Source organism: Oratosquilla oratoria, chromosome 22 (genome assembly GCF_046742065.1).
Source record: "Oratosquilla oratoria isolate Oo_2021 chromosome 22, ASM4674206v1, whole genome shotgun sequence".
Lineage (NCBI taxonomy): Eukaryota > Metazoa > Arthropoda > Malacostraca > Stomatopoda > Squillidae > Oratosquilla > Oratosquilla oratoria.
Window position 1 is genome coordinate 46,161,383 of NC_134798.1, and position 25,000 is coordinate 46,186,382.

Here is a 25,000-nt window from a genome sequence, read left to right on the forward strand (position 1 = left end):
CAAACCATCCCAATACTCTATCATCAACCCTATCTCCCAACTCCTTTTCCACCCCTGCTCTCCTTCTCACCTCCTCGTTTCTCACTCTATGCAGCCTAGTAACTCCTACCATACTTCTCAGACCTTTCATCTCAAACACATTTAAATTCTTTCTCTCTTACTTTTTTATGTTCCATGTTTCTGCCCCATACAGTGCTGTCAGCACAATCACCCTTTCATACAATCTCCTCTTAGCATCCATTCCCAAATGTCTATTTCTCATTACACTTTTTCATCCCCTAAGACATTTACTTGCTTTTCTCAATCTACATTCTACCTCCACCTCCACTCTTCCTTTTCCACCACATTCTCTCCCAAGTATCTAAAGCCATCCATTTCCTCCAGTCTCCTTCACTTACTACTACTACTACTACTATTACTACTACCACCAATAATAATAATACATACATCATACATATACCAAGGCTTTTTCCCCCTTACAAGGGAGGTAGCCAAAAAGGAAAAGGCATAAAATCATTCCTACCCATTCCATCTCTGAATACACTCCACACCCTCCCTCTCATCTTAGCACCTCCTGGATGACGGGTCATCCCTGCACCTTGTCCACTGCCCTGTGTCAGAAGCAGTGTCGCAAGACACAGCACATCCACAGCAAGGCCACTTCATTAAATTGGCGACCCCCCCTCTCCGTCCCCCCATGCATAAAGGAGAAGACGGGGAGAAATCCCTTCGGGCTGCGTCAAAATTTGCTCACACATACTACCTCACCCCCCATCCCCCCGCCCATTCCACCTCATGCATCACAACATCATCCATATACAACCATTCTCCATTCACCCCTGTCTTCCGTCCTCTCCCGTCCTTCCTCAACAGACATTCCCCTCTTCCCCAAAGCCCCCTTCACCCCATCCATCCACCTCATCCTAGGATGTCCCCTCATGTTCACTCCCTCCACATCTGCCTTCCACACCTCTTTTACTAGTCTTTCTTCACTCATCCTTCCCATGTGTCCAAACAATCCTAATACTCTTTCATCAACCCTATCTCCCAACTCCCTTTCCACCCCTGTTCTCCTCCTCACCTCCTTATTTCTCACTCTATCCAGCCTAGTAACCCCCATCATACTTCTCAGACACCTCATCTCAAACACATTCAAACTCCTTCTCTCTTCCTCTCTTCTGTTCCATGTTTCTGCCCCATACAGTGCTGCTGGCACAATCACTCCTTCATATAGTCTCCTCTTAGCATCCATTCCCAAATGTCTATTCCTCATTACACTTTTTAATCCACCAAGGCATTTACTCGCTTCTCTCAATCTACATTCTACCTCCACCTTCACTCCACCTTTTCCTGCCACATTTGCACCCAAGTATCTAAAACTATCCACTTCCTCCCGTCGCTCTCCCTTAATGCTCACTTCCAGACTACTGCCACTTTCACCCCTTGTACATCTCATCACCTTACTTTTACCCACATTTATCTTCAGCTTTCTTCTATCACACACTCTCCCAAACTCTATCACCAACTTCCTCAATCCCTCCTCCGATCTTGCCACAAGTGCAGTGTCGTCTGCAAACAACAACTGGCTCACCTCCCACTTTTCTCCATTTTCTTTAACCATCTCCAATCCCTGACCCACTACCCTTGCATTTACCTCTCACACTACCCCATCCATGTATAAGTTGAACAGCCAGGGCGACATAATGCATCCTTGATGAAGTCCCACCTTTACCTCGAACCACTCACTCTCCACTTCTAATCCTGACACAAGCTCTACTACTCTCATAAAAACTCTTGACAGTTCCTAGAAGCTTTCCTCCTATTCTGTATATCCTCAAAACCTCCCACAGTACTTCCCACAACCTCCCACAATAATAATAATAATAATAATAATAATAATGACAATGCCTCCCAAACCTCCCACAATAATAATAATAATAATAATAACAATAATAATAATAACAATTACAACAATAATAATCTATTTATCTTTCTATACACCAAGGGCTTATTCCTTCTTATAAGGGAGGTTGTCGAGTCAAATTCACACACCCACTCCCACCCATTCCACTCCCATCCACCACCCTCAATTCCCTATTATCTTAGCTGCTCATGGATGAAGGATCATCCCTGTCTCCTGCCCACTGCTCAGGTCAGAAGCAATGCAGCAAGACACAGCACATCCATGGTAAGACCACTTCACTTACTCAGTGGACCCCCTCCCTGTCCCTCATGCAGAAAATAGAGAAAACAGGGAGAATTCCCTTCAGGATGCATAAAAATATCATCCATACAACTGAAATAAAAAGAAATATTCCCCAACGAGAGAAAATGCTCTGTTAGGTTTCACATACCTCAGGAACTGAAAAGAGCAGAAGCCACTCAGGGTTAATAATGGACCTGAAACCCCTGATGAAGGCTCGGGTCTGGTCTTTGATTTGCGTGTGGAGCTTAAAGTGTGCCATAAGGTGAATGTAGATGATGCGGTTGTCGTTGGTGACGGAGACAGCCTTACCCCCCGGACGTAGTTCATGACTCACTAACTGGCCAAGGTAATCTTCGTCATAAGAGAAGGTTAGGTCCAGATCAGCAATGTCACCATCGTAGTGCTGAAAGAAAAAGTGTATTTGTGATGACTCAACCTTGTAGAAAATGGGTGCAGTGTGGGTGTATGCCTTGGCTGGCCACCTCCCTTATAAGGAGGTAAGAGTCTTCTGGTATATGTATGCTTCTATGTATGGACATAATGTATGTAAGTATTTCACCTTTATGGATACATAATTATCACATGTTCTTGGACATGATGATGAAAAAATAAAAACTACTGAGCTATAACCCACACAGGCCTTAATCCCCTTTACAAGGGGCGCAACTGAATCAAACTATATTTTCTTTTTTCTACCTTGTTGCAACAAACAGGGAAACAGTGGAGATATTCTTGTCTTCCACTATAGGGAAGTGAAGAGAGTCATATAGGTGGATGAGGAAAAATTTAGATAAAGGAGCAGAAAGGTAGAATAGTAGAAGTTAAAAGGGATATTCTAATCTGGTTTATAAAGTACTTTGTCCAGATGAAGAAGGTGTTGTTGGTCACCATCCAATGAAGTGGTGGGGGTAAACCTCCTTCAGTTATCAAGCCCTGATGTGAAAAGTTGTGCCATATTGTACTGCCTTTGACTCCAGTAGTGTGATGGAGGACAGGACAATCCTTCAGGGTGCTCAGATGTGATTTATTTAATCATATTCATTTACACCATGGCTTGTTCTCTCATATATTTCTGTAAGCTTTTTCCTCTTATTGTAATTTCTTCTTTGTACTAGCAAGGAGCCAAGAAAAGAGGGAGGGAAGGGTGGTGAATGGGAGTGGAGTATTTGGGGATGAAATGGGTGGGAGTGGATTTATACCTTTGACTACCTCCCTTGTAAGAGGAAAAAAAGCCCTTGGTATAAGTATGTATATACTAGCACTGAAGACGTAAATATATGAAAGTGTTCTGCTTCGTTAATTTATCTTTTCTGGTGGTTACTCCTGCATTTGTGAACACACATTTCCAGAATTTGTATTGCATATATATATATATATATTACGTGTAGTGGAGTGGAAGGAGGTTTCCTCAAGGATAATGTGGATGAAGGTGAAACTGGGAAAGGAGATGTGGGTCTTTGTAAGTGCATATGGGCCTGGCAGTGAGAAGAGCGTGGAAGAAAGGGAGGCCTTTTGGATAGATTTAAATGAGTGCATAGAGGGTTTAGGAAGAAATGTCAATGTAATAGTACTGGGAGACCTTAATGCTAGGGTAGGAAATGGTCCAATCGATGGAGTGGTTGGGAAGTGTGGAGTTCCAGGAAAGAATCGTAGTGGAGAGTTGATGGTGGAAATGTGTCTAGAAAGAGAGTTGATGATAGTAAATACAGTGTTTCGGAAGAAAGTTAAGCATAAGTACACATGGGAGAGGGTGGTGGAGGGAAGGGTGGTAGATAGAGCACTAATGGATTATGTAGTGGTAAATAGGATTATGGTAGGAAGAGTTAAGGATGTACATGTGCTAAGGGGAGAGGGTGGGGGAATATCAGATCATTTTTTGGTGGAAGGTAAGCTGAGAGTGGAGGATAGATGGAGAAAGAGGAAAGGGACAAAAGGTAGGGAGGTTCTTAGAGTGAACTCCTTGAATGAAAAGGAAAAGGAAAAGGAGTACGAAAAGAAGCTGAAGGAGGAGTGGGAGGGAGTAAAGGATGGAGCAGAGATGGGTGTGGAGGAGGAATGGGGATGGTTCAAGGAGGGAGTCTTAAAGTGTGCAAGGATGGTGTGTGGAACAAGAAGGACAGGGGGAAATAGAAGAAAGGGTAGTGAATGGTGGGATGAGGAAACAAAGAAGGTTGTAGAAGAGAAGAAGCGAGCATTCACAGATTGGTTACAAAAGAGGACGGGGAAGTCATATGAGATGTACAAAGAAAAGAAAAGAGAAGTAAAGCAAAAGGTAAAGGAGGCAAAGAGGAGAGCAGATGTGAAATGGGGTAGGAGTATGACAGAAAATTTTGAAAGTAATAAAAAGATGTTTTGGAAAGAAATAAAGAGAGGAAGAGGAGGCGAATCAAGTAGAGAAGAAAAGGTAAAAGGTACAGATGGAGAGATGATAATGGAAGAGATGGCAGTAAGGGGAAGATGGGCAGAATATTTTAGGGAGTTGCTAAATGTGAAGGAGGATAGGGAAGGAAAGATAGCTGCAGTGGGAAATGCAAAGAAAATGAGAGTGATGAGTGAGGAGAATGGAGGAGAAATAAGGAAGGATGAGGTGAAGGCAGTTGTAAAGATGATGAAAGCAGGTAAGGCACCTGGTCTGGATGGATGCCATGCAGAATGTCTGAAAAAGGGAGGTGCAGTGATGGTGGACTGGTTGGTGAGGTTATTTAATGTTTGCTGGAGAGAGGGTAGAGTACCGGAGGACTGGAGAAGTGCCTGTATAGTTCCTCTTTACAAGGGAAAAGGGGACAAGTGTGAATGTAGTAGTTTCAGAGGGATTAGCCTGTTAAGTGTAGTAGGGAAGGCTTATGGGAGGATCTTAATTGAGAGGATTAGGAGAGGAACAGAAGGAGTAATTGGTGAGGAACAGTGTGGATTTAGGACAGGTAGAGGTTGTGTAGATCAGATCTTTGTGGTAAGACAGATATGTGAGAAAGCTATAGGAAAGGGGAAGGATGTTTTTTGGGCTTTTATGGATCTGGAAAAGGCTTATGATAGGGTAGACAGAAAGGCACTGTGGGAGGTTATGCAGATTTATGGGATAGGAGGAAAGCTTCTAGGAGCTGTCAAGAGTTTTTATGAGAGTAGTAGAGCTTGTGTCAGGATTAGAAATGGAGAGAGTGAGTGGTTTGAGGTAAAGGTGGGACTTCGTCAGGGATGCGTTATGTCGCCCTGGCTGTTCAACTTATACATGGATGGGGTGGTGCGAGAGGTGAATGCTAGGGTGGTGGGTCAGGGATTGGAGATGGTTAAAGAAAATGGAGAAAAGTGGGAGGTGAGCCAGCTGTTGTTTGCGGACGACACTGCGCTTGTGGCAGGGTCAGAGGAGGGATTGAGGAAGTTGGTGGCAGAGTTTGGGAGAGTATGTGATAGAAGAAAGCTAAAGATAAATGTAGGTAAAAGTAAGGTGATGAGATGTACAAGGGGTGAAGGTGGCAGTAGACTGGAAGTGAACATTAAGGGAGAGCGACTGGAGGAAGTGGATAGTTTTAGATACTTGGGTGCAAGTGTAGCAGGAAAAGGTGGAGTGAAGGTGGAGGTAGAATGTAGATTGAGAGAAGCGAGTAAATGCCTTGGTGGATTAAAGAGTGTAATGAGGAATAGACATTTGGGAATGGATGCAAAGAGGAGACTGTATGAAGGAGTGATTGTGCCAACAGCACTGTATGGGGCAGAAACGTGGAACATAAGAGAAGAAGAGAGAAGGAGTTTGAATGTGTTTGAGATGAGGTGTCTGAGAAGTATGGTGGGGGTTACTAGGCTGGATAGAGTGAGAAATGAGGAGGTGAGGAGGAGAACAGGGGTGAAAAAGGATTTGGGAGATAGGGTTGATGAAAGAATATTAGGATGGTTTGGACACATGGAAAGAATGAGTGAAGAAAGACTAGTAAAAGAGGTATGGAAGGCAGATGTGGAGGGAGTGAACATGAGGGGACGTCCTAGGATGAGGTGGATGGATGGGGTGAAGGGGGCTTTGGGGAAGAGGGGAATGTCTGTTGAGGAAGGAAGGGAGAGGACGGAAGACAGAGGTGAGTGGAGAATGGTTGTATATGGATGATGTTGTGATTGCATGAGGAGGAATGGGCAGGGGGGTGGGGGGTGGGGTAGTATGTGTGAGTAAATTTTGACGCAGCCCGAAGGGATTTCTCCCCGTCCTCTCCTTATATGCAAGGGGGGACGGAGAGGGGGGGTCGCCGATTGAATGAAGCGGCCTTGCTGTGGATGTGCTGTGTCTTGCGACACTGCTTCTGACCCAGGGCGGTGGGCAGGGTGCAGGGATGACCCGTCATCCAGGAGGTGCTCAGATGAGAGGGAGGGTGGGAGGGGTGTGGAGTGTATGTAGGGATGAAATGGGTGGGAGTGTTTTTATGCCTTTCCCTTTTTGGCTACCTCCCTTGTAAGGGGGAAAAAGCCTTGGTATATGTATGTATGTATATACACATACATATGTGAAACATGGCAGGAGATTCAATTAGAACAAATTAAATATCAAGACATTTTGCAGATCTTTCTGCATCCTCAGTTGAAGTCATGAAAAAGGAAAAGATGCAGATAGGATGCAAAAAGATCTGCAAAACGTCTTGACATTTAACTTGTTCTGCTTGTATTTTGTTTTTTGGCTGTATTTTTTGTATTAATTTCTTGTATTTTGTTTGCTGTGTGCTGTATTTTTGTGTTCATTATAACTTTTGTGTTTCCTATGAGTTTTGGAAATTTGATTTACTCCCTCTCCCACTACCAGAAATCTACTTTTCACAAGCTTGAGAGCTCACGGAAAAAGGTAATTAATCATTTTTTCACTGCCGTTTTTAACAGAATATATATATATATATACATATATATATATATATATATATACACACACACACACACACACTCTTTTTTTTTCTTTCTTTTTTGTCACCCCCCCTTATAAAGGGGGAGAGAGTTATAAGCACATGTGTATATGTTGCACTGGTATCAGCCCCACCACTCAGACCATATATTTCATGCTGCACTGGCATCTGTGCTCTATATCCAATTGCATTTCATTATATACTGGTGCTTGTACCTCTCCATCACCCTTGGGTCAAAAATGGTGCAGCAAGACAGCTCCTCCACAGTAAATCCTGATAAATGAGGTTAGTTTACCCCTCACTATTTCCCTTTGTGGCAACACCATCCTTATTCCTTTATCTATGGAAAAGATGAGAACACCTCTTCAAGCCACATCAAGAGATGAAAGTATCCAATGTGAAACACAAAATTATGCTGGTATTGTGTGCTCCATTACAGTAGGGAACAAGATTAACCTACATACATACATATACCAATGGCTTTTTCCCCCTTACAAGGGAGGTAGCCAAAGTTAAAGGTATAAATCCACAAGATTAACCTGATGATGCTAAAATCAATGAAACATGAAACTAGAGATTAGAGTGAGATGTTACAAGTACCAACATACTATGAAACAGATGAACAGACTGACGGTGACAGGAACAGTACTTATAAATGTGTCTATTTAATTTATATACAGTACATACATACATATACCAAAGGCTTTTTCCCCCTACACAGGGGGGTAGCCAAAAAGAAAGACATAGAAATCACTCCCACCCATTCCATTTCCTATATATTTTATATAATTTATATGAACATAATATTGGCTTCCAGCAGAACTATTTTCTTCCCCTTACCTTTATGTAGGTTAACGACTTGTAGAGGTCTGGGTCTAATGACGGCAATTCGTCAATGGAAGAGTACAACACAGACTGCTGCTCTCCCAGCACCTGACTCAGAAAGAAGGATGCAAATGGACAGTCCACCACGATACCCTGCCGAGAATAAGGAGTCAAATAAATCCATGGGACATAATACATGTTCCTGCGAGTTTCATTAATTAGAAAGTCATGTTTGCACATTGGCTCAAAGTCCCATAATGACTGGTAACATTTCTTGAGCTCATTCATTGATCTATCTGGGAATAATACTAATTTTTGTTGCCTTAAGTTTCCCAGACTGGAAACCCACACCTGGCTGGCAAAAGTCCTTGGTCCCTTCTATATATATATATATATACTGTATATATATATATATATATATATATATATATATATATATATATATATATATATATATATATATATATATATATATATATATATATATATATATATATATATATATATATCTTTTTGTGGGGACCAATGATTTGTACTGGCTTGTAGTCATCCTGCCAGAAAAACAGTAGAAAGGATCATCTCCATGCAGCACCTGGAGGTGAATGGGTTGTTGTGACACTCCAGGCTGAGCCCAAAATCTCTCTTTAACGACTTCAATTGTACCTCTTCCACCTTCTCACATATGAAAAGCCAACAACTAGTGACTGCTCCCCTTCTCCTATTGTTTGTTTATTTCCTTGATTACTATTTATTATTATTTATCTGTCAATTTATTATTATTTGCTATTCACCTGTTTGTTTATTATTTAACTTTACCTATTTATTTATTTACTTTTTATTATTTATATTATTATAATTTTATTTATTTGTTTATTTATTTATCATTATATGCATATATATATATATATATATATATATATATATATATATATATATATATATATATATTTTTTTTTTTTTTTCATCGAACCTAGTTATGGACCAAAAGGTCTCCTGTCAGCATGCTCCTCCTTTGTAATACAACACAGACAGCAGTCCAATGTTTCTTCCCAGAGAGATCTATGGGAGGGTTTACAGACTGTTGCCAGCCACTGTGGGGCTGCAGGTTTCCAGTCAGTGAAATCTGAGCCAACCTTGAATCAAACAAAAAGAATTATTATCTATGACATAATCTGTCCTTAATTTTTAATTATGCAGTGGAATGCTTCCAGTGACAAATTATGTACAGATACATCTACAAATAACCTTGGATCCATACCTAAACTCTGCTAAATTCAGACTTGTTTAACTAAAGCCTTCCTCACTGTGATGGTTATGAATGCAGCTTGACCCTTTCCAGTCAAGTGATTATTTTAATGATTTTGTTCTATTTAATGCCAAATTATCTTATTAAATTTTAGAGAAACATCTCAGCCACAAAGTATTAATATTTCTAATACCTTCACATTATCTCACAGTTTTTCTTTCATGATCACGCAGGGTCCCGACATGAGTTATTGCTGCCCCGCGGCAAGTCGAAAAGTGCCCCCCCCCCATACACTACCATTACCACCACCTTCCACATCTGATGGTCACTAGCACGATTCACATGTAACATTCATCCACAAAACAACGTTTATACACACATCATTCATACACGAAACTCAAGATAAATAAATCATACATCAAAAGTACATTAGGGGGAATTTGCTTTACCTTCTTTTCATCAAAAGTGCCACCACCCCCAAAATGTGCCGCCCTGGGGCACTGCCCCCCCTGCCCCTTCACTTGTCGGGGCACTGTGATCACATACACGTTTTACATTTTATCAACTCCATCAGATCTACCTGAATAGACTAACCTCATATACAGCTTTCCCCAACATTCTGCCAGTAAATTCAAAGAGATGAAGATGATTTTCAGTCATTGATGAAGTGGGTGACGGGTAGAGCCGCTCCTCACTTGTCAACCGAAACAGGTTTAGGGAAGGATCAAAAACTCTCTTTAAAGTCTCTTCGAGGAACTCTGAAATACATACCAGAAGGAATTACAACTGGAAGGAATCAACACACCTATTTGTAAAGGATTCTTTTTTCCTCTTTGCTATGATGACATAATTTATGAATTTCATTCCAGCATTAGACAAGATCTCAATCAATCAAGACCTCCCTCAGACCTGAATATATACAAGCTCCATCAAGGATGGCAATGTAGTGAAAGGGCTGAGGTCTAAGCTAGAAGTCAACAGTGAAATATGTGTGAAAATCATATTGTGATTGTACGTGATCCTTACATTCACATATTCATAAAAGCCCCTAAAACAATTTTCCCTTCATGATTATCCTCCTCCCTTTCACAATTTCAAATTATTTCAAGCTTCAAGATAACAATGGCCTTTTGAATTCCCTTCCAAAAGTCGAGGAATTTTGGATTATACCTTTGAAGACTCCATCCTGGTCAATGCCTGCTTCATCCAAACCCTGTTCGTTAACAAATCGGACCCTGATAACCCCTTTCAATGCTTGTGGTGACAACGATGCCAGTTGCCGGTAACCATCTTCCACTAACCTTGCCCTGGAATGTGTTACAGCAAAGTCATAACAGCCAAAGTGTAGTGTCAAGTGTTTACATCTTAAGCGCCACAATTCTGGAAGGTAGGCATGTGACTTTATGTGCAAAGAAAGCAAGAAGTTACCATGCACATAACATCATGACACTGTTGACGAGATGTGGGATGAGGAGTTCATGCCAAGTGTTGTTTGTCTACTATTAAAGCATACTTTGCCTTCAGTGATGGCAAGCAGCAGTCACCAGAAGCTCTGACAATCAAACCTGGACCTTCCTCATATACATATATACACTATAAAGTCTCTTTCCTAGAGGTGGCCAGCCAAGTCATGCACTCATCTTTGTGTGAAGAACAATAACCAACCAAAAATATTTGTGTCACAAATCAATAATACAATGCTCAATAATATGAGTACTTTAGCTATTCATAAACATGGTTGGTCAAGCCCCATTTATCAGAAGATATGGCAATGTTGGGAACTGATGAAATAGGTAAGTGGGTGGAGGGAAGGGAAATGTCATCAAGGATAATATGAGTGAAGGTGTGACTGGATGTGAGATAAAGGCTTTTGTGAATTCCTATGACCCTGGTATTGAAAAAAATGAGGAGGAGGAGAAGGAAATCTTTTGGACTGATTTAGATGAGTGTGTAGAATTATATAAGAAATGTAAATGTAGCCGTGTTGGGGGTCTTATTGCTAGAGCAAGAGATGAGCCAGTAGATGGTGTAATATAGAGGTGTGTACACTTATAAATGTCATAACTACAAAAAAAGCATTGACTAAGGAATCATACAAAATATGAAACAACCCAAACCAAAGAATGAATCAAGATACTATCCAGACACAAGTCATTATTGTAAAACAAGTCTTAACTGTTCACAACCTGTGGATGGTGATAAGCGTAGACTGGGCAGCATGTAGCGTAGCACAGGCAGCATCTGTAAGGCCAAGAACTGCCTTCTCATTGGACACATGGCGACGGAAGAGATGCACACGTTCCTCATGAGGGATGATGTGAGGAACTTTCTGTAGTAATATCTGAGAGACAAGATTGAATTAGGCAAGAAAACCCACTGAGCAAAAAGAGGCACATATCTGAGGCCCCATGCACACCAAAATATCTACTTATCTATCCTTTTATAGGGGAGATAGCCAGCCAAGGCATATGCCCACCCCCAACCTATTCCACACCCACTCGTTTCCCCTTTATATTAGCTCCTTCTGAATGAAGAGCCATCTCTCCCCTTGCCCATTGCCAGAACCAAAAACAATGCAGAAAAACACAACACATCCATAGCATGGCTCAAGAGCCTTATTTGTTTGCCCCTACTGCTTCATTTACTGTTCATTTGATGTTTTCCTGTACTGTCTTGTGATTGATCCTGAGCTGTCCAATAACCCTTTCTAGGTTGTCTGCAACTGTATTTTCTGACAACATTCTAAACTGTCTCCAAATCAACTGCCCAGCAATTGTTCTTGGACTGTAACTAAACTGTCCATTAACTCTCTCTGAACTCTCTACATTCCTGTCACAATGTTTCACAAATGTTTCCTGACTTAGTATATGCTAGATCATAGATTATCAACTTATATGTTGCACTGGGTTTTATCACCTGGAAAGCAACAAATCCACAGTAGCCAGTAACAGTCTTTGACCCCTACAATTGATCTTCCCACAAAGAAATGCTGGATTGTTGTCTGTATTGTATCAAATGTAGGTTGATTTTTATTTCTCTAACTAGCAGTTAGACAGAAGCAGCTGCTAGATGTCAGCTCTCCTTATGAAAAAAAAATGGAGGGACAATTGTTGTTGTTGTTGTCGTTCCCTAGACTGTCTGGCTAAGTAGCCCCTTCTCCTTGAGGAATGCCATGGCTGGAAAGGAGTTTCCCCACAAATCCCTTATAGATTATATATTGCAGTATTCTATTTATGTTGCATTAATACAACACTCAATGTGGAGATTTTCATATTATTTCTACTTAATATTCTCGAGTCTAGTATACCACATCTTTATCAAACACTTGAGATCAACCCACCCCACCTTACTACTACCACCCAAACACTACTACATACATACATATACCAATAGATAAAGATAGTTGTTGTCGTTCCCTATACTGTCTAGCTGAGCAGTCCCATGTAGATAATGATCTTGGGTCTGGTCCAGAGACCAAATGTCAGCCCTTCAAGGTTGCACTTCCAGAATAGTGAATGAGTCCTAGGGAGATGATTCTCTCTAACACCTGTCTTGCAGGACTACCTCATGTAGGCTCCCATTGTTGGTCTCCATCAACTTTAGCAAACCAATATAAACTCTTTTGAGACAATAGCATAGCATTCCAGAAACAGTTACAAAAAATCCTGAAATATATGTTCAGTAACATTGCTTTAGACTTCATGAAATGATGTAAGACATTGTGGACAAGGTCTAAGAAGTGCAGTATTCTATTTATGTTGCCTTAATACAACACTCAATTTGGAGATTTTCATATTATTTCTACTTAATATTCTCGAGTCTAGTATACCACATCTTTATCAAACACTTGAGATCAACCCACCCCACCTTACCACTACCACCCAAACACTACTACATACATACATATACCAATAGCTATTTCCCCCTCACAAGGGAGGTAGTCAAAAAACAAAGGCATAAAATCCATTCCCACCCATTCCATCCCCACGGAATCCACTCCCATTCACCCCCTCCCTCCCTTTCATCCTGGCCCCTCCTAACAGTGGAAAAAAAATGACACTTACTTGAGCACTCTTTTTTCCACGGTCTAAGTCGGCCATAAACGAAGATACCCGAACTTCTTTGATGAGCCAATGGTTGTCTTTAACATAATTTCTACGTGCATTGCGTTTATAGAGCAACATGAGTAGTGTGTGCACTGAGGTGAATAATGCACTCCCTGATACGTTCCGCACATCAACAAGGTTGTTGTGGACCATCTAGGATAATTGAGATCTCAATTAACATTTAACAAAAAATTACTATGTAAAAGAAGCTACCAATATAGACAAATGAGTATTAATATTTTCTTTTATCTTTTTTCTATCATTTAGATGAGAATCTGGGAAAAAGGTAGATGAAATACAGTTAAAATTGAAAGAGGTCTTAGGCCCAGTCTCAAGACAAGTGATAGGCCCACAGGGCAGCACCTCTATGGAAAAAGGTGTTGATGAGTCCCATGGGACCACAGACTTGCAGGTGCTTGTCATTGGCTTCACAGATAGACCACAAGTTTATACAAACAAGATAGGAAACAGGACCAATTTTTAAACAAGACAGTTCGGTTTTTTTCTTACTTTATATACAAAGATGTTGAGGAAATTTGTCATGGATCCATAATCCGCTAAGGTAAAAGGCTTCTGCTGTTCATACATCTCCAAGTCATCTAGAACTCTGAACAAAAAAATTATTAAGTTGAAATACTCTACTGCAATCAATTAATCAATTAAGATGAGTGATTAGTCTGTAACAATTTTAGTACAACACATAACAAAATCTAACCAATGCACAATTAATATGGAACAACGTTAAACTAAATAATAATTTGTGAAGACTAAATGATATACACTAAGAACCTATCCCCCTTTTTAAGGGGTTCAGCTAGTCAAAACCCACACCCACTTCAGATACACCCTAACTGTAAAGAGGTCCAATAACAATAATATTCTACCTCAAAGAGGTTATAATTTACCATAACTATATCAACTCTACTCTTATTCTTTTACTATTAGAATAGTCTTTCAATATCCACTTACGTTACAAGGTGCGTCGTGGCGTCACAAAACAGCATCAAAAGTCGAAACTCTGGGGCAGTGGCTTTGGTGGAGACAGCCAAGAGATCAAGGAAGCTCTTGAGTCCACAGTTGGTCCCAAGGTTGAGGAGAACTCTCCACAAATGAGGCACTAGATTACTTTTGTAGCACAAGTCTGTGAAGGCAACAGATATAAACACTGTATTTAAAAACAAGTATATGACCTACTCTAACATCTTATATCCTTAACTTAGAAGAAAAAACACCTAAAATAATCTTGAAATAATCTAAAAGACTTTAAAAACAAAACCCAATATACAAGGGAAGAAGTCTTTTTGTATGAGGTTGTTACCAGTTACCTGTAGGCCACAAGTCTTCTGCAAGAGAGACCAAGGCCAACAGATTGATTGATTGCACAGTTTATAGATGGATGGATAGTTTCATCTACCGGTATCTTTTATATCTATTCTTTTATTCCTTTCTGCTTACTCCATGCAAAGACTGTACCACATGTCTTTCCAAATAATACTGCCAGTTCATCTCCAATGCACCCCTCTTATGTAATAGGTTATCACCTGAGTCTATACATTCTTTTCCAATTATTTATGTCACCTATATACAAAGGAAAGGCATAAGGGGTGCTGGAGGGCCTCGGGCCAGCACCCTAAGGTTTGGGTCTTTTAATGTGCGTGGATGTGGTACAGATGAGAGTAAAAGGGAAGAGATAGGTAGTATGTTTGTGAGAAGAAAGTTGGATGTGTTGGCTTTGAGTGAAACTAAGTTGAAAGGGAAGGGTGAGTGTAAGTTTGGGAGTGTAAGTGGGAGGTTATCAGGAGTGAAGAGAGGGCGAGGGAGGGAAGGGGTGGCTATTCAAGTAAGTGAGGAGTTAGGTAAAGGGGTAGTGGAGTGGAAAGAGTTTTCCTCAAGGATAATGTGGATGAAGGTGAAACTGGGAAAGGAGATGTGGGTCTTTGTAAGTGCATATGGGCCGGGCAGTGAGAAGAGCATGGAAGAAAGGGAGGCCTTTTGGATAGATTTAAATGAGTGCATAGAGGGTTTAGGAAGAAATGTCAATGTAATAGTACTGGGAGACCTTAATGCTAGGGTGGGAAATGGTCCAATCGATGGAGTGGTTGGGAAGTGTGGAGTTCCAGGAAAGAATCGTAGTGGAGAGTTGATGGTGGAAATGTCAAGCATAAGTACACATGGGAGAGGGTGGTGGAGGGAAGGGTAGTAGATAGAGCGCTAATGGATTATGTAGTGGTTAATAGGATTATGATAGGAAGAGTTAAGGATGTACATGTGCTAAGGGGAGAGGGTGGGGGAATATCAGATCATTTTTTGGTGGAAGGTAAGCTGAGAGTGGAGGATAGATGGAGAAGGAGGAAAGGGACAAAAGGTAGGGAGGTTCTTAGAGTGAACTCCTTGAATGAAAAGGAAAAGGAGAAGGAGTACGAAAAGAAGCTGAAGGAGGAGTGGGAGGGAGTAAAGGATAGAGCAGAGATGGGTGTGGAGGAGGAATGGGGATGGTTCAAGGAGGGAGTCTTAAAGTGTGCAAGGATGGTGTGTGGAACAAGAAGGACAGGGGGAAATAGAAGAAAGGGTAGTGAATGGTGGGATGAGGAAACAAAGAAGGTTGTAGAAGAGAAGAAGCGAGCATTCACAGATTGGTTACAAAAGAGGACAGGGGAGTCATATGAGACGTACAAAGAAAAGAAAAGAGAAGTAAAGCAAAAGGTAAAGGAGGCAAAGAGGAGAGCAGATGTGAAATGGGGTAGGAGTATGACAGAAAATTTTGAAAGTAATAAAAAGATGTTTTGGAAAGAAATTAAGAGAGGAAGAGGAGGCGAATCAAGTAGGGAAGAAAAGATAAAAGGTACAGATGGAGAGTTGATAATGGAAGAGATGGCAGTGAGGGGAAGATGGGCAGAATATTTTAGGGAGTTGCTGAATGTGAAGGAGGATAGGGAAGGAAAGATAGCTGCAGTGGGAAATGCGAAGAAAATGAGAGTGATGAGTGAGGAGAATGGAGGAGAAATAAGGAAGGATGAGGTGAAGGCAGTTGTAAAGATGATGAAAGCAGGTAAGGCACCTGGTCTGGATGGATGTCATGCAGAATGTCTAAAAAAGGGAGGTTCAGTGATGGTGGACTGGTTGGTGAGGTTATTTAATGTTTGCTGGAGAGAGGGTAGAGTACCGGAGGACTGGAGTAGTGCCTGTATAGTTCCTCTTTACAAGGGAAAAGGGGACAAGTGTGAATGTAGTAATTTCAGAGGGATTAGCCTGTTGAGTGTAGTAGGGAAGGCTTATGGGAGGATCTTAATTGAGAGGATTAGGAGAGGAACAGAAGGAGTAATTGGTGAGGAACAGTGTGGATTTAGGACGGGTAGAGGTTGTGTAGATCAGATCTTTGTGGTAAGACAGATATGTCAGAAAGCTATAGGAAAGGGGAAGGATGTTTTTTGGGCTTTTATGGATCTGGAAAAGGCTTATGATAGGGTAGACAGAAAGGCACTGTGGGAGGTTATGCAGATTTATGGGATAGGAGGAAAGCTTTTGGGAGCTGTTAAGAGTTTCTATGAGAGTAGTAGAGCATGTGTTAGGATTAGAAATGGAGAGAGTGAGTGGTTTGAAGTAAAGGTGGGACTTCGTCAAGGATGCGTTATGTCGCCCTGGCTGTTCAACTTATACATGGATGGGGTGGTGCGAGAGGTGAATGCTAGGGTAGTGGGTCAGGGATTGGAGATGGTTAACCCCTTCCATACGGTGCCGCACACGTAGGCGTCATGGGGAGCGAGTGTATTCGCGAGGCTGCCATATCGGCGTCTTGATTATATTTATTGTAGTCGCCCCTCCATAATGATATTCTTTCTAATTCTTTTGTAATCGCATTTTCTATGGTTATCAAAATTCACGGGTGAAGAGAGAACGATCGATATAAGCGGTGACTATATTTTATGATGCGAGTATTATTACGACACGTCGTACGGCTGGCATTGGTTGCTGCCACCGAGATCTAAGTCCATGACGCCTACGTGTGCGGCACCGTATGGAAGGGGTTAAAGAAAATGGAGAAAAGTGGGAGGTGAGCCAGCTGTTGTTTGCGGACGACACTGCGCTTGTGGCAGGGTCAGAGGAGGGATTGAGGAAGCTGGTGGCAGAGTTTGGGAGAGTATGTGATAGAAGAAAGCTAAAGATAAATGTGGGTAAAAGTAAGAGGGAGAGATGTACAAGGGGTGTGAGAAAGTGGGAACTGGGGGAAGTAGTGAAAAGGTAAAAGTTGAGGAGAAGGTTGGGGTGAAAGTGGAGTAGACTGGAAGTGAAAGAGAATTAAGGTGGGTGAGGAGATGTGGATTACAGAAGTTGAGGTGGATACTTGGTGTAGCAGGAAAAGGTGGAGTGAAGGTGGAGGTAGAATGTAGATTGACAGAAGCGAGTAAATGCCTTGGTGGTTTAAAGAGTGTAATGAGGAATAGACATTTGGGAATGGATGCGAAGAGGAGACTGTATGAAGGAGTGATTGTGCCAACAGCACTGTATGGGCAGAAACGTGGAACATAAGAGAAGAAGAGAGAAGGAGTTTGAATGTGTTTGAGATGAGGTGTCTGAGAAGTATGGTGGGGGTTACTAGGCTGGATAGAGTGAGAAATGAGGAGGTGAGGAGGAGAACAGGGGTGAAAAAGGATTTGGGAGATAGGGTTGATGAAAGAATATTAGGATGGTTTGGACACATGGAAAGAATGAGTGAAGAAAGACTAGTAAAAGAAGTATGGAAGGCAGATGTGGAGGAGTGATCATGAAGGACGTCCTAGGATGAGGTGGATGGATGGGGTGAAGGAGGCTTCGGGGAAGAGGGGAATGTCTGTTGAGGAAGGACGGGAGAGGACAGAAGACAGAGGTGAGTGGAGAATGGTTGTATATGGATGATGTTGTGACTGCATGAGGAGGAATGGGTGGGGGGGTGGGGGGGGGTATGTGTGAGTAAATTTTGACGCAGCCTGAAGGGATTTCTCCCCGTCCTCGCCTTATATGCAAAGGGGGACGGAGAGGGGGGGTCGCCGATTAAATGAAGCGGCCTTGCTGTGGATGTACTGTGTCTTGCGACACTGCTTCTGACCCAGGGCGGTGGGCAGGGTGCAGGGATGACCCGTCATCCAGGAGGTGCTCAGATGAGAGGAAGGGTGGGAGGGGTGTGGAGTGTATTTAGGGATGAAATGGGTGGGAGTGTTTTTATGCCTTTCCCTTTTTGGCTACCTCCCTTGGAAGGGGGAAAAAGCCTTGGTATATGTATGTATATACATTTTCACTTGTTTGATATCCTGACCAAATCTCTTACAAAGAGAAATTTCACTTACCTGTCAAGATATCCATCTTCAACTGCGTGAGTGTAGTTATGGCAGTATGATACATGGTGCACACAAGAGCGACGGTGGTGATTTGTGGGCCTCCGAGTTTGTAGTGCCCACTTTTGATGCTTAGGCCTCCCCCGACATTCCCTACACTGAGTCGTCTATCAATAGCTTTCCATAGCAAACTTGTGTGGTTACTGGCATTGAATGACACAGTAGAATCTGGGTTTGGATGGGTGTCCTGCCAAGTTTGATAATAAATTAGTTTTTCAAAGAATAACATTCACAGGAAAAGATATTTGACTTTAGGTATGTTAGAAAATTAGAGAATAGGAGACAGAACCCAATGAGTGTTGCTCCTCCTTTCCTGTATACTACAATTAGGTAAATACCTCCCTGGTAAGGGGGAAAAAGCCCTTGGTATATAGATGGATGGATAGAAAAGATATACATGTAGAAGTTGGCACAGTACCCAGATACAACCTCATGTCAGTCAAATATTTCCTTGAGTTTTGCTGAAAGAAAGGGAAAAGGAGGAGGACAGAGGAAAGGGAAGGGGGAAGGGGGAAGGGGGAAGGGGGAAGAGGGAGATGGAGGAGGAGGGAAAGCAAAGAGGGAGGGGGAGATAGAGGAGGAGAGGAAGCAGAGAGGGAGAGTGAGATGGAGGGGGTGACAGAGTACAGGGAGAGGGAGAAGAAGAGAAAAAGAAAGAAGGAGGTAAAGAGGAACAGGAAGAGGACAGTGAGCATCTCATGGCCCTTGCTAAGAAAATTAATAGAAACGAAAACAAAAGAAAACATCACCTCTTCTTTACACAGCTGCCATAAGGATCCAAACATAATCCGAATGATTGGTCCTGACCACAGCAACTGCAACTGTGCCTTTACGAGTGGAAGTGCATCATTCAGGTGCTGGTCAAGAGGCCTGGAGAACCAGCCCAACACTGGGTGCCACTGGGTCAAGCTGCTCTGCTTTGTGGTAACATACTCCCCACACTTCTCCAGCAGACATGTGACTACAGACTGCAGAATTTTGGCATAGAGATAGATAAAATACAATCTGTGAAAAGATTACTGGATAATACTGGGTCAAAACACAAAAAATTCTTCAGAATTCAAAACAAATCTTGTTGTAATTCATGCACACTTACGTTAAATGTTGGAAATGCCAGACCAGGAAGAGATGTTTCTCGCTCATGGTATGCTAAATGGATGAGGTTTGCCAAAAGACACAGTGCATAGGGGCCCTCAAGAGTGTTGAATATTATCCGAAGATTCTGTTCAGATGACACAAACTCCACCACGTGACGAAAGAGTTCATGGCTAAGCAATATCTGCAATGACTGAAAGAAAACAACAGTTTCAATAAAAGTCCTTAATTCTGCTTCCTAGAAGTGCACAGTAACAAACAATGATTTACCTCATTTGCAAGAATTCCCAGATGGTGAAGCAATGCTGGTACACTCAAAAGATGTATGGTGATGATGGAGAGGAGCTTTCCTGAGTACTGAGCAGCAACCAATGGACGAAGAGCAAGTGTAATGAGAGCAGACACAGCTGTTCCCCTGAGACTGACTTTTCCTCGACACAGCCCTCTCACTAAGACTTGCTGTATTGAGGAGGTAAAAGACAAATCAAATAAATAAATAAATACATACATACATACATATACCAAAGGCTTTTTCCCCCTTACACAGGGGGGTAGCCAAAAAGAAAAAGGCATAGAAACCACTCCCACACATTCCATTCCCTACATATTCCACTCCCCTCCCTCCCTCTTATCTTGGCACCTCCTGGATGACAGGCCATCCCTGCATCCTATCCACTGCCCTGGGTCAGAAGCAGTGTCACAAGACACAGCACATCCACAGCAAGGCCGCTTCATAAATTCGGCGACCCCCCTCTTTGTCCCCTCATGCAGAAAAGGAGAAGATGGGGAGAAATCCCTTTGTACTGTGTCAAATTTGTTCTCATACATACTTCCTCACCCCCCATCCCCCACCCACTCCCCCTCATGCATCACAGCATCATCCATATACAACCATTCTCCATTCACCCCTATTTTCTGTCCTCTCCCATCCTTCCTCAACAGACATTCCTCTCTTTTGTAATGCCCCTTTCACCCCATCCATCCATCTCATCCTAGGACGCCCCCTCATATTCACTCCTTCCATCTCTGCCTTCCACACCTCTTTTACTAATCTTTCTTCACTCATTCTTTCCATGTGTCCAAACCATCCTAATACTCTTTCATCAACCCTATCTCCCAGCTCCCTTTCCACCCCTGTTCTCCTCCTCACCTCCTCATTTCTCACTTTATCCAGCCCAGTAAAATAAATAAGTAAATGAATAAATAAATAACCAAATAAATACTTGAATAAAAGAAAGTATATTCTATATATATATATATATATATATATATATATATATATATATATATATATATATATATATAGATATATATATATATATATATATATATATACATATATAAATATATATATATATCATAAGTTCAGTGTCTGTGAGGTGACTGGACTTGGGACATGCTAATGTAGTTCTTGTTTGCTGTAGGAGTGAATTTTCTGTAGGACTGACATTTAGAGAAGTATGGTGGGATAGGGTGTTTGCAGGTTGGTTTTGAAGTGCTGGTTTTGTGATCCAAGTGTGTGCATTTTTGTATAGCTGTGTTGTATGGTGTAGGTGGTAGGTTGTTGTAGATGTTTGAATAAAAAAAAAATCCTATTCAGCTGAATATAATTCACCACATAATAGGATGGATGTGTTGGATTGAGGGTTCTTGCACAGAACTGTGTGCTCATCTTTTTCATGTATCTACTGGGATAACCTTGGTTTCTTGTGTACATGTTAAACTGGGGTGGTTTTAATGCATCCCATTATTTTTCTTTAAGCCTTTTTCAGTGTAGTTTGCCAGGTGTCAACGTTTGTTTTCTTGACTGTAGGAAACCATGCCAGCAGGGTGTAGCTGTTCTTATTAGTTGTTTGTTGACTATGATAAGAATTTTTTTCTGCAGAATAAAACCTATTTTTTGTTACTGATCTTTTCACATAAGGACAGCAGACAAATGGCAACAGCTTCCCTCTTCCTACAACAATAAACCAGTGACATTGAAGCTGTCCCACTGACGCAACACAGACAACAGTGCAATGTTTCTTTCTAGAGATCTCTGTGAGGACCCAAGGATCACTGCCAACCTCTGTGGTGCTGCAGTTTTCCAGTCAGTGAGATTCAAGCCAACAGTTACTTCTTGCATTTGCAACTATTAAGTAGTAATGCAATGTAATCAATAATAAGATACATAAAAAAGGAAAACTAACCTCTACTCACATTTATAGGCTTACAATATGACTTGGTTTAATGTTGTGATCTCCTCCTATCAGGAGGCTAGGACAGTGCCCCTTACAGAGGAATCTGTAGTGTGAAATTTAATGAACCATACCCTTGGTCATACTTGCTGGCGGCAAGGTCTGAACTGCTGTTACCTTAATCTTTGCCGCAAGTAATGATGCTCGAACCCATTTGGCTCTTTTATGATATGCACACATACATACATACATACATATACCAAGGCTTTTTCCCCCTTACAAGGGGGGTAGCCAAAAAGAAAAAGGTATAAAATCATTCCCACCCATTCCATCCCTGAATACACTCCACACCCCTCCACCCTCCCTCTTATCTTAGCACCTCCTGAATGCACACATAATACACACATAAATAATACAAACAAACAAGATATGTGAAAAAGGCTAAAAAACTTCTACTCACATTTATAGTCTTATAAAGACCTCTGGCAACAAGATCTCCCATAATATTTTCTGTAAGTTTATTTAGTGAAGGTCTTATGGGATCAAATGCTTTGTTCTTGATAGCCTTCCAGGTGTTGGTGGCAGTAAAAGTGAGAAGAAGGTGAAGATAGAGGGACAAAAGTCGAGCTTCACTTGCAATTTCTGGTTGCAAATTTTCTGTAGTCTGGCATGCCACATTCAGTGTCTGAAAATACCCAAAAACATAGTATCACCTTTTGTGTAATCTATCACAAATCAAGGTATCTTCAAAATTGAATTCATTACAGAAATATTTTTATCTTTAAATTATGAACATGTCAGATTCAAATTTTGAGAGTATTCAACATATCAATTCCATCTTTGAATATATAGTACCCACATTTTCATATATATATATATATATATACATTAATGACACCTTCAACAAAAATTAAATACAAAACTCACATCTTTCATATGTTTGATCCATTTGAGAGTGAGGTCTTTGTTCATGGCACAGGACACATAACTGAGCTTGACCTGTTCACAATCCATGCTCGCTAAAAGGTATCTGTTTTCAAGAGTTTCAGATATAATGAACTCTTATTTAAATCTTATTCACATTAATAAGACATAACAAAACAATTATCACTGGCACTATGAATACATTCAAAAGTAACTTCTTATTAATTTCACTACAAATATATTACAAAAGAACACATCAGCACTAATCTAAAACAAGTGACATAAAAACAGACTCACACAACTACAACACATACAAACAGTCCAACATTTCTCCCCAAAGAGATCTATGGTAGAGTCTGAGTATTATTAGTACCTAATAAAAGGCAGTGACTTTCCCCATCAAAGAAACTCAAAGCAACAAAGACAACAACAACTATTATTGTTATTGTTATTATTATTAAAGAATCAACTGTAATTTGTTATCATTATTATTATTAAAGAATCAACTGTAATTTGTACACATCACTTCACTATAACATTAAACCTGCCTACACACCACTGACCTTGTGTATATTTCAAATCTCTTATCATCCTTTCCACTAGTATAAAGTGAAATCAGTTTGTAAGCTACAGGGAATACCTCTGCTGCAGGCGGTAAGGAAGGAGTCTGCTCTGGAGGTTCTTTCCCCAGCAGAGCATCAAATTCATCTCTGTAAATTTAAAATGGAAGCAGATAAAATACATTGGACATGAAAATAAAACATCACCATATCCACAATTTAAGTCAAACAAAATAATATAATCAACAAATATTATTTTGTTTGACGTCATGAATTTCTCTTCTCATAGAGGACTAAGACAATTCTCTCAAGGAGGACTTTTTCAAGCAGGAAACTTAATGTAATATGCCTTTACTACAAACTCATTTGCTGACAGGTAGGACCTGAACAGCCTCCAATCCTGATTTATGCCACAATTAGTTATGCTCTAACCTACTAAGCAAGCAAACATCACTTTAGCCTTTCCTCTCTACCTAATTTGCCCTCCTCATTTTTTTCAGTTCACATCAATGCATTTATTAATTATTTTCAAAACTTTCCATCCATGAGGACCTATGATGAGAGGGAAGAGAGGGTGGTGGATGGGAATGAAATGTGTGGAGTGAGTACTTGCCTTTTGACTTGGCTACTTCCCTTGTATGAGAAAAAAAAATGGTGTGTGTGTGTGTGTGTGTGTGTGTATATATATATATATATATATATAAAATTCTCCATCAAACACCTATCCCTTTACACCCACTCTCCTTTTGGCCTCCCTCTTTTTTCTGTACCTTTCATATCCTTCCCCATTTCTTCTTCAAAACCATTCTTCATATGATCCTTTTCTGCCACTAACATCCTCACCTCTTCACCCCACCATTTCCTGCCTCTCCTGTTCCCTCCCACCTTCTTCAAAATCAATAGTACTCTACAAAAAATCATAATCCAAAAATTATATTCTTTTAGTTCCACCTTTATCTTTATCATTTCCTTTATCAATTGTTGGAATAACATGAATAAATCTAATGGAAACCTGTTTCCAATACTGTTAGAAAACATTGACTCTTTTAAAAAATCCTTTCATGCTGAACATCTGATATAAGATACCCAAAGGATGGAAAAAAATGTATGTAACTGCACTTAAAATGTGCACTATTTCTAATCTATTCATAATCATTTATGATACACCAATACTTTTTACAGTACTTATTATCACACTAAAGTATACTATTCAATGGTTTCAGGGAAAATCCATGATTTGAATTACATGAACTTCGTATATCATCAGCAATTAAAGGATTTTTATTTTTGTTGTATAATAAAAAATTATAAGGACCAACAATGGTGGTCTGCAAGATAAAAAGAACCAACCTTACCAAGGAACACATATTCACAGTCTGAGGCTGTTTTGAAGCCAAGTGAAACCTAGTATGCTAATATTTGTTGATATATCTATAGTTTCACTAAGTTTCTGAGTTCAAACTGACCTGATCTTTGCTGCAAGCCTGCATCTCGCAAGCCAGCCTCTAATAACTGCCTGAATAACTGTGGCTGCTGCATCTTTTCTTTTCTCAGCTGCTCGCTCTTCTCGGGCTTCTCTTGCAGCTTCCAGAAAGGCATCCCGCCCTACATCCGTCCCACC

The 25,000-nt window shown here is 40.8% G+C and overlaps 1 protein-coding gene across 1 annotated transcript in view; it reads right to left on the reverse strand.

Annotated features, from left to right (window-relative positions):
* The window catches only part of LOC143037511 (ubiquitin-protein ligase E3B), a 38,269-nt gene that overhangs the window by 11,715 nt on the left and 1,554 nt on the right, over positions 1-25,000 (reverse strand). The window contains exons 2-17 of the mRNA XM_076205862.1: positions 24,846-25,000; positions 23,383-23,529; positions 22,823-22,925; positions 22,356-22,580; positions 19,989-20,177; positions 19,720-19,911; positions 19,373-19,591; positions 18,576-18,810; positions 14,224-14,395; positions 13,765-13,861; positions 13,213-13,407; positions 11,335-11,489; positions 10,319-10,455; positions 9,743-9,906; positions 7,918-8,055; positions 2,355-2,609 (exon numbers count right to left, since the gene is read on the reverse strand). The exon at positions 24,846-25,000 is cut by the window's right edge and continues 14 nt beyond it. Coding sequence (XP_076061977.1) covers positions 2,355-2,609; positions 7,918-8,055; positions 9,743-9,906; positions 10,319-10,455; positions 11,335-11,489; positions 13,213-13,407; positions 13,765-13,861; positions 14,224-14,395; positions 18,576-18,810; positions 19,373-19,591; positions 19,720-19,911; positions 19,989-20,177; positions 22,356-22,580; positions 22,823-22,925; positions 23,383-23,529; positions 24,846-25,000 — 2,778 coding nt within the window. The remainder of the gene's footprint in view (positions 1-2,354; positions 2,610-7,917; positions 8,056-9,742; positions 9,907-10,318; positions 10,456-11,334; positions 11,490-13,212; positions 13,408-13,764; positions 13,862-14,223; positions 14,396-18,575; positions 18,811-19,372; positions 19,592-19,719; positions 19,912-19,988; positions 20,178-22,355; positions 22,581-22,822; positions 22,926-23,382; positions 23,530-24,845) is intronic.